Raw genomic sequence first — 16,736 nt, forward strand, 5'->3', positions numbered from 1 at the left:
ACAGTGTAGACTGGGGTTTCAGTATATGTATGGTATATATGTTCCAGTGATATGTGATATGCATTAGGCCACGCATTTTTTCTATTCTTTTTTCTTCTTTGTTCTTTTTTTACTTTGTGACCCCAATCTACACCGTAAAACGTGTCAGAGTAACAGACCCGTAAAAAAAAGTCCATTTGGACCCTTGGTGGTCCTCGGACCCCAACGTCGAGAAACCAACGTCCTACAAGACGGACAGGTTCTCCGAACTCCTCTCCGAACATTTCCTTTCTCCGCTTCAGGCCAGTTCGGTCTTATCCACCACTGTTTCTCCTTGGTGTCCACCTCCACCACCAACACCTCCCACTCCCCCTCCCGCTCCCGCTGCCCCTCCCCCTCCTCCTCCCCCTCCCCCTCCCGCCACAACCTCGGCGGAGCTGCTGCTGGTGGGCGGAGCCAGTAACGTCCTGCGGTTGTAGTGGTGGTGGTGGTGGTGGTGGGCCTTCATGATGCCTCCGGCGGAGTTGTTGTTGTCGTTGAGGATCTGCTTCTGCTTCTGCCGGTTGAGCGACTGCACCAGGCCCAGCACCACGGCGGCCAGCGAGTACTGGCCGGCACCGCGCCGCGGCTGCGCCATCAGCGGGTTGGGCTGCACGCGGCCCAGCAGGAAGTGCGTGCGGATCTTGCCCTCCTGCTCGCTGATGCCCTTGACGTAGATCTCGCCGCGGTACTCGAAGGCGAAGCCGCGCTCCTTCAGGATGAGGTACGTCTCCTCGGGCACCTGCGGGGGGGGGGGGGGGGGGGGAGGGCGTACCGGGAAGTTAGCCACTTCCACTTAAACCATGAGAGCCACTTAAACCCTGTATGGTCGAGCGGAATCCCTCAGGGCTCTATACCGGTGTCTTTTATGTTTTCTGTTATTGTGGGGAAAGGTTTCGCATAAAATAGCGGATCGACAAGCTCGCGTTGTGTTGTGTGTCGGTCTGCTATTTTCTGCGAAAGCTTTACCCACAATACGGGTGCTGGGGTTTAAGTGGTTAAATCTACGATGATTATTATGTCACATCTTACATATCCAGGAATAGTGGAGTTTCAAACATGAGCAGTAAAGTTCAGTTCTGTTGGGTGTAATTGAGGTCATGAAACCTTCAAGTTATTATTAATGTGGGACGTTAATGACAAAGAAGTTAGTAAGCAGTGGCGGACAGTAGCTATGTACATTTACTTGAGAACTGCCGCTACGTTTCAAATAGAAATATCGTATTTTTGACTCCACTACATTTCTAGGAAGGGACCCTTGGGACCCAAATTTACAAAAAACAATATCATGAATTAACCATTTAAGCCCCATTTCAAATGTTATGAGAATAGCTGACCTACAAGCTCACAACGCGTTGCACCGCGTCCTTAATATGTATTTATTTACTCTGGCAGTGGAAGATTTAAGAGTCTGCACATGTATGGGATTGGGGATGTGTGGCGTTGCGAAGCGTTTTTTTTTAAGTTGGCCTCTTTCTTATATTATTTGACAATTTGGACAATGTTTGACCAGTTTTTACAGTACAGTTTGTTGATTACTTTTGATGCAGTAATGGTCTTTTTAAGGGTCGTAAAAGTCCTTGAATTGTCACTTCACTGTCATCTGGGGACCCCCCCCCCCCCCAACAAAAAAAATCATGTGGGGACCCCCCCTGGTGGTCCCGACCCACAGGTTGAGAACCACTGATCTAGACAGATGCCAGGTCCATTTGTTGACCTGGCATCCTATAGTTTGTATTGTTTCAATGTAAATAACATTAAACTGTTTAGACTGTCACTATGCACTTGATGTATGTATTTACCTTGCTTACTGTAAATTGCTCTGGATTAAGAACGTCTGCTAAATGCCTGACTTGATAAGCAATAAAAAAAGAGACAGGGAAAAAAAAGAAAGGTACTGTAAAAACTAGAGACAGAAACCTGTATTTTTCCGCTGACTCCGGTGCTGTCCATCCTGCTGGACAGATTAACCGTCTTCCCCCAGATGTCATACTGCGGCTTCTTGGCACCGATCACCCCGGCAACCACTGAACCATGGGCCATGCCTGGAAACCATGGAAACCACAAAGAAGTACATTTATTCAAGTCCTTTGTTTACTAAGTACAATTTTGAGTTACTTTTTTACTTTATTTGTGTATTTCCATTTTTGTCCCTATACTTTTTTAAAGATATTTTTGGGGGCTTTCCTGCATTTATTTAGATAGTACAGTAGAGTGTGACAGGGTCGGGAATCGAACCCACGACTCGCTGTCAGGCTGCCGTAGAGCCTATATGTGGTATGCGCCTTAACCGCTAGGTCATCGGCGCCCCCCTATACTTTTATACTTGTACTCCACTACATCTCAGAGTCAACATTTTTTGTTTACTCCACTGCAATTATACATACAATACATTAACCAAATAACCCAATTTAGACACGTTTCTGTGGGAAAGTGTGAAATAAATGGGACATTTTGAGTACTTTTACTTTTGGTACCTATATTTTGACGCTAATACTTTGGCAGGTTTACTCCAGTAAAATGTGGAATGCACATTGAAGTATTGCTACTATAAAATAAAGTTACTTTTTCAACCACTGATGAGCTAGCAGAAGATGACTGATAAATGGTAACTAAGAGGAAGTGGTAAGAACAGGAAGTGTGCCGTCTCACCGATTCTGAGCTCAAAGTTGTTGAAGGAGTGCTTGTTGATCTCCTGGATGCTCTCGTTGAGGGCGATGGCAAAGTCTGCCAACGCACACAGATGACCCCACTTATCCTCACATTGCTGGGAGGGGGAGAGAGAGAGAGAGAGAGAGAGAGAGAGAGAGAGAGAGAGAGAGAGAGAGAGAGAGAGAGAGAGAGAGAGAGAGAGAGAGACAGACACATACAGACAGTGTTGTAGTGTCATCAGAGAGGTGTTGATTAATTGAATACATAGGACCACAATGGAAAGGACTTTTTGGTGTTATCCTCTTAGCCCAAGTGTTTTACCTCCGTACTGTTTAAATTCGTTTGACTAATAAAGTATTCAATCAATCAATATTCCACAATTGTTGATTTATTCATTGTCTCGTAGGAGAAAAACTATTTTGTGCATACTAAAATAACAAAGGAATCTAATCGACTAATTACGACATCTAAAGCTTACTTAGATTTGCCCTCATTTATCAATGAAAAGTAGACAACCAGCTTAAATTCAAGCCCAGGAATCAGCTTACAACCACGTCCACATGTGATTTATAGAGCAATTGTACACAACCAATCCCATCGACCAAATGGTCTGAGGCTTGATAAATCTGACGGCTGAAACCGACCGTCATTTAAATGACACGCCTTAAATGTTCTCGAAACGCCCTGTTTCAAAAGCAAAGTATGGAAAGCCAATAAGAAAGAGCAAATTCTCCGAAGTGGAAAGTTTCCCCCGCCCACCTCGAGGGCGACTCCGCGTCCGACTCCTCTCTCTTACTCTCTCTCTCTCTCTCACACACACACACACACACACACACACACACACACACACACACACACACACACACACACACACACACACACACACACACACACACACACACACACACACACACACACACACACACACACACACACACACACACACACACACACCGTGTGCTGGGATGGTTATATCTCCCACTGAGGCCCTGGTGGCCCAAACCCACAGCGTGAAGATCACCTGCGCTGGGCACAGGTTTGGAGCGTCTGGTTTTTATCCTTAACCCAGGTTGCAAATAACTCCAGAGGACGTAGCTACTGTATATACGTTTGGAGACCTCACTGTCCATGAAAAGACTACAGCGGTCCTGACTCCTGAAAATGCGCACTGTTAAAGCACTTGTTTAAATGGGGGAATGATTAAGCACCTAACGTATAACATTGCAAATAGGCAAAATGTTAGATTGTTTTCATTGCTTGATTTAGATTTTTTTGTCACTTGTCCATGTATGCCTTTATAAAATGTAATATTTTTACAGGGATTATTTATTAGTGTGTTAGATATACATTTTGAGTGGATACATATGTCCAGATGCCTGTCAAATTGTTAGACAATGCTGCACTGCATGTCTACGATGGAACAGACCCTACAAAGCCTACACGACCTGAAACCAACTCAAGTCAAAGTCATGATAGTTTGATAAATCCCGAAAGTGACTGTGATCTCGCCGTATGCCCGTTTTTCGGTCTGCACAAGCTTGATAAATGAGGGCCATTGTGCATTTGCCATTGTGTACATTAATTGTGACAGGCCTAATATTGCCATATCATTTTCTTTAGCACAGCACTAGTGTCTTAGCCTGGCATGGCCAGACCAATATCACTGCGTAGATAGGGCTATTTCCTTTTTTTTCAAAGCTCTGGCCGTCTGGTTTCCAGGCTACCTCTTCACACCCCACCTTAGCCCGTAGCACTTGCCGTAGCACTTGCCCTAGCCTTGACGACCTTGCCGGCTTATGCAAAGGCTAATTTAGATAGCATGTTATGTAGACAGATGCCAGGTCATTGAATGACCTGGCATCCTTTAGTGAGTATAGTTTCAATGTACAGATTATAGATTTTAAAAATATGCATTTGCTGTATTGCCTCGTGTTTACCTTGCTTACTGTAATTGCTTACTGTAAATCGTTCTAGATTAACAGCGTCTGCTAAATGCCTTAATTGTAAATTGTACTAGTATCTACGTCTCACCTGTTTTTCAGGAGACAGACCAGACACAGCCATGTAGGTGCTTCCAATAGTCTTGATCTTCTCGATGTCCTGAAATCGATCCTCGCCCAGCAGCTATGGAAAAACAACACAGGGACAAAAAAAGGATTTCATTAAGTCCCTTAATTCACTTCATTTTGGGTGGTAACGATGACGACCAGTCACCACCGGGCTTCTGGATGCACTTTCTATTAAACACCAATTTGTGCCGCGAGGACGAATCGATGAGTGCAACAGAGGAAAGGTCTCAACTGTCACTTTTCATTTGTTCAGAAGACATCCAAGCAAACAAGCAGTAATGGAGAGTAACTTAAGTACATTTACTCAAGTACTGTACTTAAAGTAGCATTTTTAGGTATTTTTACTTTACTGGAGGACTTCCGATTTTCAATACTTTTACAGATGTACAAGCTTCTAGATCTGCTATTTTCAAAAATGTTTTTATGCCTATTGAACATGTAAAATGGGACATTCTGCATAATGAATACTTTTACTTTTGGTATTTAAGTATCAATCAATCAATCAACTTTATTTAGCAGACACAAGGTCCAATAAGAACAAGACACATAAAAAACATATAAAAGTACAAAAATAAAACACAGTACAAAGTCATAAAACATCAGCTATAAATAAGGCAATCGTACCAGTGTTTCCAGAAAGGAGACTGATATCGAGTAACACTGTGGCAGGGATTAACCAATAATCCAATAATAGAGTTCTGAGACAGGGCTGGAGAGAGTAACCCCCCTTGCCGGACCCCATTACTGACAGAAAAGGGAGCCGATACCCCACTACCCCATCTGACCTGCATGCTCTGGTTAGCATACCAGTATGCCAAGATGCGTGTAATGCTATCAGGCACTCCCCTTTCTTTCAGCTTTAAAAACAGTTTCTGGTGGTTGACCCGGTCAAAGGCACGTGACGCATCAACCAGACCAACTAAGACAGAGGAATTCGGGCTTCTATATTTTTCAATGACTTCTTTCAGTGCATATATACATAGATCAGTACCATGCTTTGCCTTAAACCCATACTGATTGTCTGTAGTATAAAAAAAAGAAGAAAGTCGATCTAATAGGACTCTTTCCAGGACCTTGGACATTACACTAGCAAGAGCTATAGGTCTGTAATTGTCCAAGCTCCCCACCTTGCCAGCTTTGTCTTTAATCACGGGCACCAGGGTGACAGACAAGCATATTTTGATGACAATACTTTTATACTTTTAGTCTACTTTTGTACTTTTAGGGTGTAACTGAGTATTTCTACATTGCGGTATTGATACTTTTACTTAAGTAACAAAGGTGAGTACTTTCACCACCAGTGCAAACAAGAAGGTAGAACCAAGCACTGAGCCCCCGCCTGTCACCAGGCTGTCAACACAGACCAGTGTTTCCCAAACAGTGGGTCGGGACCCATGTTCGGGTCACGGAACAATTTTTATGGATCGCAGGTAAATATCTCCATTTTTCGGTTTCCTACACAAAAAAATATATATACATTATTTAGAAAGATGTTTAAAAGTTTAAACAAAAAAGTCACAACTTTTCATCAATAAAAGGTTATTCCATCATTTTTCAAAAGTATTTCACAAATAAAATGAAAACATGTAATAATTTCCATAAATACAACTAAAAAAGGCTTTAGAAGTAGAGAAAATAGCAGATCTACAAGCTCACGACGCGGCGCTTTGTCAACTCTGCCGCTGCTGCACTGGAACTGATACCTACAGTATATAATGAACAGATAATCGATGAAGCACTGCGTGGGGGCGTACTTACAATAATATACTAATAATGATAATAATTACACAATTACAAACAGCTGCTCTGCAGTCCACACAGAGGACCCCGATGAAGGCCTACGGCCAAAACGCGTTGTCACCTGCGTTTTTCAAAACTTCCTTACTTTATTATGGAATAAAATATGTTCTACTTGAACTGAACAGAGTGACTTTCTTTAAGTTCACCGCCATATTTTTTTTCACTGTGATGGCTACAAAGGAAATTAACTTAAAACTCTTTAACTGCTACCTAAATGTTTACATTGACATGTCGTATACGTGCTGCTAAATGATCTGCTCTCACCTACACATGAGACCATATGCAAAAAAAGGTCAACGTATGTTCTGTATCCGTTACTATATTGTTGCACCTCATGTGCTATTCTAACATCATGTATTATAGCCTACGTGTTACTATATCTGCTGCTATTTAAACCTCATGTATAAGTATACCGTCTGTCTGTTACTTTTCAGGATTCAAATAAAAAAAATAGCAAAAGTTGCAGATCTACAAGCTCGACACGTTTAGAGCTTGTGGATCTTTTGCGTTTGATTGATTGATTGAATACTTTATTTAGAAAGACATGGAAACAGTACATGGAAGTACAATACAAGGTCATCTAAAGTGGATCGCTCATAAAAGCACTTGGCTTATTTAAAATTAGATCCCTGTGCACTCAAATCATGATGATGCGTGACACTGTAGTATGATCAATTGGGGCGTTAATTAAGTACATAATATAAGTAAATAAGAGATTTCTGCCCGACAGCAACAATATCTGTTACTATATCTTCTACTATATCATGTACGTATATACTGTACCTGTTACTATACCTGCTGCTATTTTAACTATTCCATAACTGACTTCCTTGTATATATGTGTATATTTCACTGCACTCATATCCAGTTTCCTCGTTCTTTCCTTCTAATTTTATTCTTCTTCCTTTTCCTGAAAACCGCAAAAAAATATTTCACCCACTATTTTACTGCACAACAGATGAGGGAGACCACTGTATTATGATGGGAAAAAAAGAAGGAAAAAAACTTAAAACACGCAGGCTATTTGGCAACGCATTTTGAGTAACACTTCCTCAGACAGCAATGAGGAAGAGGTGTCACTCAAAACACTTTGCCAAGTGGTCTGCATGTGTTTAAGCCTTTTTGTGTGGCACCTACTGTTTTACACTTTAAACCTGTGATGTGACAATAACGTTTAAGTCGAATTGATAAAACCCCCCACTGTCTACTGGCCTTGTGCCTCCTGCCGTAAAGTTCACTGCTTGTCACCCAATTCTAAAAAAAGAAGTGGAAAAAAATAATTAAAAAAAATAAATATGGAATTGCACCCACCACCCCCACAAATACCGTCCCATCTCCCCTTCCTCTCCAAAATCCTAGAATGAGCTGTTGCCTCCCAACTCAAATCCCACCTGGACCCCTGTAGTCCCGAGTGTATCTGTTTCTTGTTCGGGGTTATTTTCCCTATAGCTTCGTTTGATTGGCTCAGTGGAAAGACGACCTCTATTGTTAAAAAATAAATAAAAGTTAAAGTTTTATTAGAAAACATTATTGAATAACAGTATGAATTATTATCTTTCTTACAGATTCACGAGGACCGCGCTAAGATAACATAAAAAAAACAAATCATCAAACCAATCAAAACAATAATAATAAAAAAGGTTCTATTAGTTCTGGTAAAGCTTGTATGCTCTTGGCAGGAACGACATCTGGCGCCTTTGCGTTTGTTCATACTGGACGCCTGCACAACACATTTGATAGGTCCACATTTGATCTCTTATCCCTTCCCCAAGTCCTGTAGAGACGGGAGGGAGCTCCTTGTGAAGATGCTCTTTGGAGCAGCTAGCGGAGTAGAAGGCTCTCAGGACCCTTCTCTGAGATCTTGAATTTCTACAGCGGCACTGAGGTGGTGCGGACATCGTCTCTCGTTCTTTCCCACGGTCTCTGTGTGCAAACCCCAACGCAGACTTGCAAGTTGGGGCCGAATGTGGAGTATGCCATGGCGTACTCCAAGTCAGATCCTCTGTGATGTATTGTGCACCCAAGGTGCATGAAGTTCGGGGTCATTTTAAGTCCAAACTTTGATTTCTTCTGCAAGGTAGGAAGTGAAATCCACCATCTATCATCAACCCCTTGTAATTGAATTCACCATCCATAGTGTTTGTTTGACAACAACATATGAATGTGAAGACCTTTATTATTGTTTTAATGTGGTTATCTGTGAGTTTATTGCCAATGATGTGCTTGCTGGTCAAACATCATAGATATATGTGAAGCAAGTTAGCTATACCTCTTTTTAGAATGTGTTTTTATTTTATAATTATCATTTACGTACATATGAAAGCTATATTAACCTAGTAGGTGGTGCATGTGCTATGCAAGACAGCTGAGGCCGTGGTATTAATGTCCTGGCTTTCATGTAATTCAATTCCATATTATGCAACTATATTTGCCAGACCCAAGGGGTCGGCTTACATGAGGCTTTGTATCTGTTTTCTCCATACATGGGCATGGTCACTTTGTCCCCCGGCCCCAGCCAAAAAAGTCTGTCCCCCTTTCGTCATAGAAGGGACATAGAAGGGACACACGTCATGCGAAGCCCGGCCATTCAGATTTCAACCACTAGGGGTCTGGCAGTACCAGGTCTCCTGGTTCCCTTGTTCCATAATACACATATTGATACCAGTCCATATTGTTGTTTATTTGGTCTCGTAGGGTACATGTAGGAGGGGCCTGGGACAGGCGAACAAGATCATCTTCACTGAAGATGATCTTGTTCGCCTGTCCCAGGTCCTTCACCATAAATTAGTTTCCCTAATCTCCGCTATCATCTGACCGTCTTTCTGCAGTGCCCTGACCATGTCCTCGGCCTCGCTGCGTTTGCGGGCCATGTCGTCCGACTCCGTCAGGAGGTCGTCCAGCTTGTCCGACTTGTACAGCTGACCCACCAGCTCGCTCTGCAGCTGGTCCTTCGCGTGGTTGACCAGGAAGTGCATCACCGCCTTGGGCACGGTGTCCTGGATGTTTTTACGCACAATGAGGAAGTAGGACTTGATGAGCCTCTCAATCACCTCGCAGTCCCTCAGCTCCCGAGCGGACAGCTTGACCGGAACCGGCACTTGCAGGAGGTTGACAGCACGGCACATACTTGTCTTGTCTACAGGCGTGCCGTCCTGCATCGTCTTCAGCATGCCCCTCCAGCTCCCGACGCGTCCATCCGCCTGTTCGCTGACGGAGCCGCTTTGGGAGCCTCCTGTTCCTTCTCCAGTTCCGTCCTCTTTTCCTCCTGCCTTTTCATTGGGTACAGTGAAGGAAGTCTCTCTGGGTTGGTTGTGTCGCTGCTCTTCTATGTTGTTGTGCATGACGCCGCAGGCATCTGCAAAATCCGGATGCTTGGTGTTGATGTAGGCGAGCTCGATGGCGATCAGGTTGTTGACCATGTCGTTGGTGACTGGCAGTCTTTTCCTGAGCAGGGAGGTGACCACTTCTACGATGGCGTCGTGGAGCTTGGGGAACCTCAGCCACTCCTGCGTGCTGTAGTTGCTGCAGTGCTGGATGATCCTCTGCATCTCCTCGTGCACCAGTTCCACACAGCGCAGGCTGGGCTCTTCCAGGCGTTTCACCTGTCTCTTCACCAGCAGCTCAAACGACACTTCGGGGACGAACAAAGCCGGCCTCGGACCTGTCGCGTTTCTGATCGCCGTGAGCACGTCTATCGTCGTCAGACCGCCCAGCGGGTCTACGCACTCCAGCGTGCGACCGAACGTCTCGTGAAAGATGTAACAGATCCTCGCTCCACCGCACAGTTCGGTCGTCTCGATGTACTTGGCCGTGCCCTCGATCGTATGGCAGTACTCTGCGGAGAACTTAGTGATGAGTTGAAGCAGGGTGGCGCTCTTGTCCTCTATCGGTTCCCCGTAGCTGCTCAGTAGGGACTGATAGTGCACCTTCTGCATGTTGAGTCGAGTCTTCAGCTCGGGGAGACAATCTCTAATGTGGTGCATGAGCAACCGATTCAACGCTTTGGCCAGGTATTTGGTTCCGTTTCTGTTCGCAAGGGAGGGGTACTTCTTCTGTAGGAAGGCGAGTTCATCCTGAATTGAATCCGAGACCGATTTCTTGTTTTGGATGTCCCGCTGACTCCTGTTGACCACACCGATGAGGCCCAGTTTGACGGGGATGACCCTCCCCATCAGGATGTCAATGGCGTCCGTGCCGGCGTCCATCAGATCGAGTTTGGTGACCACTGCTAACGTCCTCCTGCCGTCTGGGTCGACGTCACGGGCCACCTTGAGCGCCTCGGAGGTGGCCATGTCCGTGTTGGCGGGGGTGACAGCCAGGATGATGCAGTTGGGGTTGGAGATGTACTTAAGGATGAGCTCTCGGATCTGGATCTCGATGTCTTGGGGTTGGTCTCCCACCGGGACCTTGGTAAGCCCCGGCAGATCCAGCAACGTCAGGTTCACCACTTTCGGCGAGACGATCTTCAGGTGAATGGGCTCGTCGCTGATTCCTCTGTTGCTTCCCGACACCCGTTCGGTTTCCGCTTCGATTTCTCGCCTGATCTCGTCAAAGTCTGTGTAGATCTCTGTTTTCTTGTGGTGGAATTCACCCCATTCCTCGCTATTGATGTCCTTCCCCTCAATCGTCTTCATGCGGGGGTCCTCAGGGCCGACGTGTATCAGCTGGAGGATGAGGGGCCTACGCGTGACGATGCCAACCCCACGTGGCAGCAGGTCTCTACCCACCAGGCTCTCCAGTACAGAACTCTTCCCACTGCTCTGAGATCCAACAACAGCAATCTGCGGGAGCTGTATGACATCTGTACCGACTGTATGGAAGACATCCTGGAGTTTGTTTATGACGGGTATGAGGGCTTCCATAGTTGAGAATGACATAGGTACGCTTCAAAATGTCTGCTTCAAACTACCCACTACGCATTGGCAGACATTTTCTACTTCCCACTCCTTATGTATGAAGGTCCCCCCAGGTTTTGCCCAAATACATATGGAGTTCATTACGTCATCACATATCTGGCCAAATATGGACTTCTCTATGGCTCCAGACTGGCCTCCAAGTACTGACGTCAGATAGGGAAGCCACGGCCATGCCGTTATTAGGCACCGCTTTGTTTTTATCTCTGCCATGCCGAAGGAAGGGATTTTTGTCTGTCTGTCTGTCTGTCTGTCTGTCTATATTAATATTAATAAATGGACAAAAACATTCCATTCTTTAATACAACCAGAAAAGCACATACAAAATGACAAAGGGGAAGAACAATCCTTCTTATTACAAAATTGGTCAGGAATTAAAGTCCCCCTATGAAGCCTGTAGACTAGACTCAAGTGTGTGAAAACACGAGTGAGAGGAACTTCCTCTTGTGCACTAAACAATCAATGACCTCACATTATGAATAGGAACAGGAATGAATGATGGGAATGGAGAAATGAGCCTCCATGACATCCAACGATACTTTCTGTTCTCAATTTCTCCCTGAAGTGTGAGTTTTGAAAACATCAATGTCACCTCTGAACAAGTGCATGGAGAGCAGCTGGGCTCCAAGCCTCTAGGGGCAGTGTGTTCCGAACCACACTGTCCCTCCGACAAGAATAGAATTGTCTTTTTCTGTCTGGGAACACGCCCTAAGGTAGACACTGGTACATTGGTGCACTCTCTGAGTTACAGAGAAGTGTACCTCGGAAAGGATCCATTTGGACCTCTGTTTGGTCCCTGGACCTCAAGTTGAGAACCAGTGCAATAGACCATTACAAATGGGCTCATAAATTCATGGGTTTCCTCAAAGAATGTCATTCTAAACTGTCAAGGCTGTTAACTCTGTTTAAACCAATTTGTGTTGGTCTACAGGCGGTCTGACAGACACACACACACACACACACACACACACACACACACACACACACACACACACACACACGCGCGTGCGTGCGTGCACACGCAGCGCCTCGCTTGGGATCAGATTGATGAATGGACTGTCAGCGTCTGGGTCCAACAAAGTGTTTATGTGGGGACATGTTCAACCTGATGGATGTCCAGGGTTCAGCAAGCAAAGCCTGGATTCCACTGACTGTCATACACAGCACTTTGATTTGTCGTTTACTTTGTCTAGAGTGTGGGTCTTCAAACAGGGGGTCTGGGACCCCTAGGGGGTCCTCAGAATAACAGACGGGGCACCAAATCTTTGTACAATATATATATATATTTTTTTCATTAACCACTTTTGTCGCACTGTGACACGCTGTGAGCTTGTAGATCCGCTATTTTCAGTGAAGAGGTTTGGTGTAGACCATGTGCACAGCCAAAGGTCAAATATACTAAGTATTGAAGGTTTAAAGTGGTTAAATGTCTGAAAATACACATGAACATGAATCCAACATATCAAACAGAAAAGTGGGGGTCCCTGCTTAAGCTCCCGCTCAGTTAAGGGGTCCTTTGCCTGAAAAACCCCTGTCTTAGAGAGTCAGAAATACAATCATTCCAGCACCACGGACAGAGACACACTGGGCTTGACTGCTCAAATAGAGTCATCATGCATAGGCTTGTAAGGCACGACGTTTTGAAATCACGCTCCCTCTGCATTTAGCCATAACATAAATGTGTTCCCCTTGAGACCCAGCAATGATGTGTTGTGCACTGTAGTGCGCATTCGTTTTTGCTCTAGACTCTTGATAGTCTGTGTCCTGGGTTCGATTCCCGAGCCCGTCGGACCTTTGCTGCGTGTCACTCCCCTACTCTCTCCCCTGTTTCCTGTCAATCTCGAACTAAAGGCAGAAAATCCCCCAAAACTATGTTCAGAAGCAGGTGTGTATGTGCACTGCGAGAGTTTCTGACCTCATCGAAGTCAGCGATGATCTCATTGAGGAGGCGGAGGCACTCAACGCCCTGGTTGTTCATCTCCGTCTGCGAGTAGAAGTCTGCGAACCCCGGGATGCTGGCGAACATCACCCCCACCGCGTCATAGGACTGAGAATATAACTCCTATATATGAGAGAGAGAGAGAGAGAGAGAGAGAGAGAGAGAGAGATGGCTGTTAATGAACTGAAAGAAAAGAAGGTGGTTTCTACGGCATCAAAAAGTATATACATATAATATTATATATATATATATAGAGAGAGAGAGAGAGAGAGAGAGAGAGAGAGAGAGAGAGAGAGAGAGAGAGAGAGAGAGAGAGAGAGAGAGAGAGAGAAGAGAGACTCTAGTCAAAGTGTCATTGTGCAAGTCACTGTTTTGAGTGATTGGGGAAGGAAATTCATGTGTTTCTGGTTCAAATCCGCTGAGTCTATCAAATAGCTATGAGAAGCTGAACAGAAAACGGGAATGCCTCCTTCTGGAAAAAGGGAACCACAGTCAGCCTATATAGTGCAGCAGAGAAAAGTTTGAGCAGTTGCATGTTGGCGTTATCACCACTGGGTGGCAGTGATGTCACACTACACAGCACGCGCGCGCGCGCACACACACACACACACACACACACACACACACACACACACACACACACACACACACACACACACACACACACACACACACACACACACACACACAACTGGTGAAACAGTTTCATGGGTACAACTGAGAGTTCAGTGTCCTGAGACTGAACTCTCATTAACACCAGCATCAGATCCACTCAGGATTATCCTCCTCTCCCCGTGTCTGCACATACCCGTAAGGAGAGGTTTCACAGAGGTTTAGACATCCTTTCAAGTGTCTAAAGCCAGTGCTTCCCAAAATGTTTCATTTCAAGGACTCCCATGACTGTGAGTGTGCAAACGGAACCAAATGGAGGGTCGCGAGGGTCCATTCGGTTCCGTGTGTAAACTCTCAGAGTTACATACCTGTAAGGGTCCATTTATAACCCCCTCTAGGAACCCTGAGGGTCCCCGGACCCCACTTTGAGAACCCCTGGTTTAAACTGACTCTCGTTTGTTGTAAACGGGCCATTTGCATACTGTAGCACCGTTATCCAAAGCGCTTCACAATGTGCATTACATTCACTCATTCACACACCAATGGCCGAAGGAAACCATGCAAGGCACCAACCTGCTCAACCTGCTTTTTTCATGTCAAGGTGCCCCAAAATGATATGTATTTGGCCGCGGACGCCCATCTCAGGGACCCCCCAGAAGCAAAGATTTGAGTTAAAAAAAAAATATATATATATTCAAAGATTTGCACAAATTTTCACGATTTTCCAAAAATAGCAGATCTACAAGCTCATAGCCATGCTATGAGCTTGTGGATCTGCTATTTTTGAATAGCCAAAGTGTAAAATAATTAGGGCTGGGACTCGATTAAAAAAAATTATCTAATTAATTAGAGGCTTTGTAATTAATTAATCGCAATTAATCGCATTTTAATCGCATATCAATATTTGACCTGAGAACAGTGAAAAGCAATTTTTTGAAATGGATTTTGGCATACGTCTTTAAGTACATGTACTCAAGAACTGTACTTAAGTACAATTTTTAGGTATTTGCACTTGACTCTAGAGTATTTCCAATTTTTAATACTTTTATTTCTACTCCAGTAACTCCACTATATCTCAGAGGCAAATATTGTACTTTTGCTCCACTACAATTATTTGAAAACTTGAAAAACAGTTACTAGTTACTTTGTAGATTTCGATTATTATTATAAAACATTACAGCCATGTGAAAATAGCAGATCTACAAGCGCAAGGCATTGTGAGCTTGTAGATCAGCAATTTTCCACCACTGGAGGCTGGTAGAGTGTTGTTACTGTTGTTTATAGTAGATTCATTAATTATTATGAATTAAAATCGCACGCATGTGATCCGCACCGCCTCGTGGAACCCCCCCCACCAGCGCACCCCCCCAACGCGCGCGTAGGCGGGGGCTTCCATTACAGATTCTGACTTGCCCAGCCAACATTATCAAGCAGGCATCATGTTTTCATGCACTGTGCTGGCTGGCTGCAGTAGACTTTGTTGTTGTCTGTCATGCCTGAGAAGTGAGAATTACCGTCTGTTGGTGCGCTGCTATAAACGGTCCGTCTGAAACTCGTCCAGTGAGAAACGTTCCGCGGTGCAAAAATAGGTGCGATTAAAATGCGTTAATTTTTTTAACGCGATAATTTTTCTGTAATTAATTGATCTAATTTAACGCGATAAAGTCCCGGCCCTAAAAATAATGGTTAAAGTGGTTACACAGATGCGTTGCCAGTCGTAATGGATTAATAATAATACAGACCCCGCGGTGAAATTTGTCCTCGGCATTCAACCCATCCTAGTTCTATGAAACTATATGAAACCTGTTGATCACTGTGGCGTGACACTTACATGTCACATGCGTTACTCGAGTTAAAGTACTGGAATACCTGATTTTCAGAATACTGAAGTATTCAAAAGTGCATGCCTTTATAGCTCAAAACGGCTAGCGATGCTACGCAATGTAAACTTGTAGCTTGTATCTTCACTATTTTTGAAATAGAGCTTAAAGGAGCAGTTCACCCCAAAAAAATGCTTATTTCCTATCAATTGCACACCCCATGAAGCCTTGAGTTAATGGTGATTTTTTTTGTTTTTGTCGCATTCCTACGCCAATAATCTGATTACCGGCGGTCTATCGGTCGGAGACACAAAGAGTCTCCTTTGTGTCTCCTACCGGATACACAAGGATCTTTATTATTATCATCAAATTATTGTCTCATTGAATTCATGAATATTTTGTTTTTGTCGCATTCCTGTTTCATGGGGTGTGTAATTGATTGAAAATAAGTAATTCATTGGGTGAACTACTCCTTTAGGTGGTTAATTCATGATGTATTTTTTGTACATTAAATGTACAAAAAATACTTTATTTTTTAGTTCATTCCTAGATATGTAATGGCGTCAAAAGTACATTATTTGTCTTTGAAATTTAGTGGAGTGAAAGTTTCCAAGAAAACAAATAACCCAAATAAAGTACAGATACTCAAAGATGCACCGTACTTATTTGTCACGACCGGCGACACGCGCGCCCCTCTTGATTCATGATTCAAATGCTGTCGGGAAGGTTAAAGGCTCTATTAATAACCTTATTGTTTATGGCGTCGAACGCTGCATCTAGATCACACCACAATAAACAGGCTGATGAATAATGGAAGCCTGTCCTGTCCTTAATGGATGCATTTTTAATTAATCACCAGGTTTTAATTAGCGGCAGGGAAAAGGCTTCTGGGAGCAGAGCAGGGTTGATGTGT

At 44.2% G+C, this 16,736-nt stretch overlaps 2 protein-coding genes across 2 annotated transcripts in view; both read right to left on the minus strand.

Annotated features, from left to right (window-relative positions):
• Positions 1–277: 277 nt before the first annotated feature.
• Positions 278–16,736, minus strand: part of adcy8 (adenylate cyclase 8 (brain)) — a gene marked incomplete at both ends in the record, with an annotated part of 163,557 nt that continues 147,098 nt past the window's right edge. Inside the window, 5 exons of the mRNA XM_084057993.1 lie at positions 278–760; positions 1,939–2,063; positions 2,671–2,785; positions 4,702–4,794; positions 13,368–13,514. Of these exons, the coding sequence (XP_083914119.1) occupies positions 278–760; positions 1,939–2,063; positions 2,671–2,785; positions 4,702–4,794; positions 13,368–13,514 (963 nt within the window). The remainder of the gene's footprint in view (positions 761–1,938; positions 2,064–2,670; positions 2,786–4,701; positions 4,795–13,367; positions 13,515–16,736) is intronic.
• LOC311044641 (dynamin-1-like protein) lies at positions 9,314–11,401 on the minus strand (the record flags this gene model as incomplete). Its single annotated transcript, XM_084056352.1, has 1 exon — positions 9,314–11,401. The coding sequence occupies one exon, from the start codon at positions 11,399–11,401 to the stop codon at positions 9,314–9,316; it is 2,088 nt and encodes a 695-aa protein (XP_083912478.1).

Source organism: Gymnoscopelus microlampas, assembly GCF_963454915.1.
Source record: "Gymnoscopelus microlampas genome assembly, chromosome: 5".
Classification (NCBI taxonomy): Eukaryota; Metazoa; Chordata; class Actinopteri; order Myctophiformes; family Myctophidae; genus Gymnoscopelus; species Gymnoscopelus microlampas.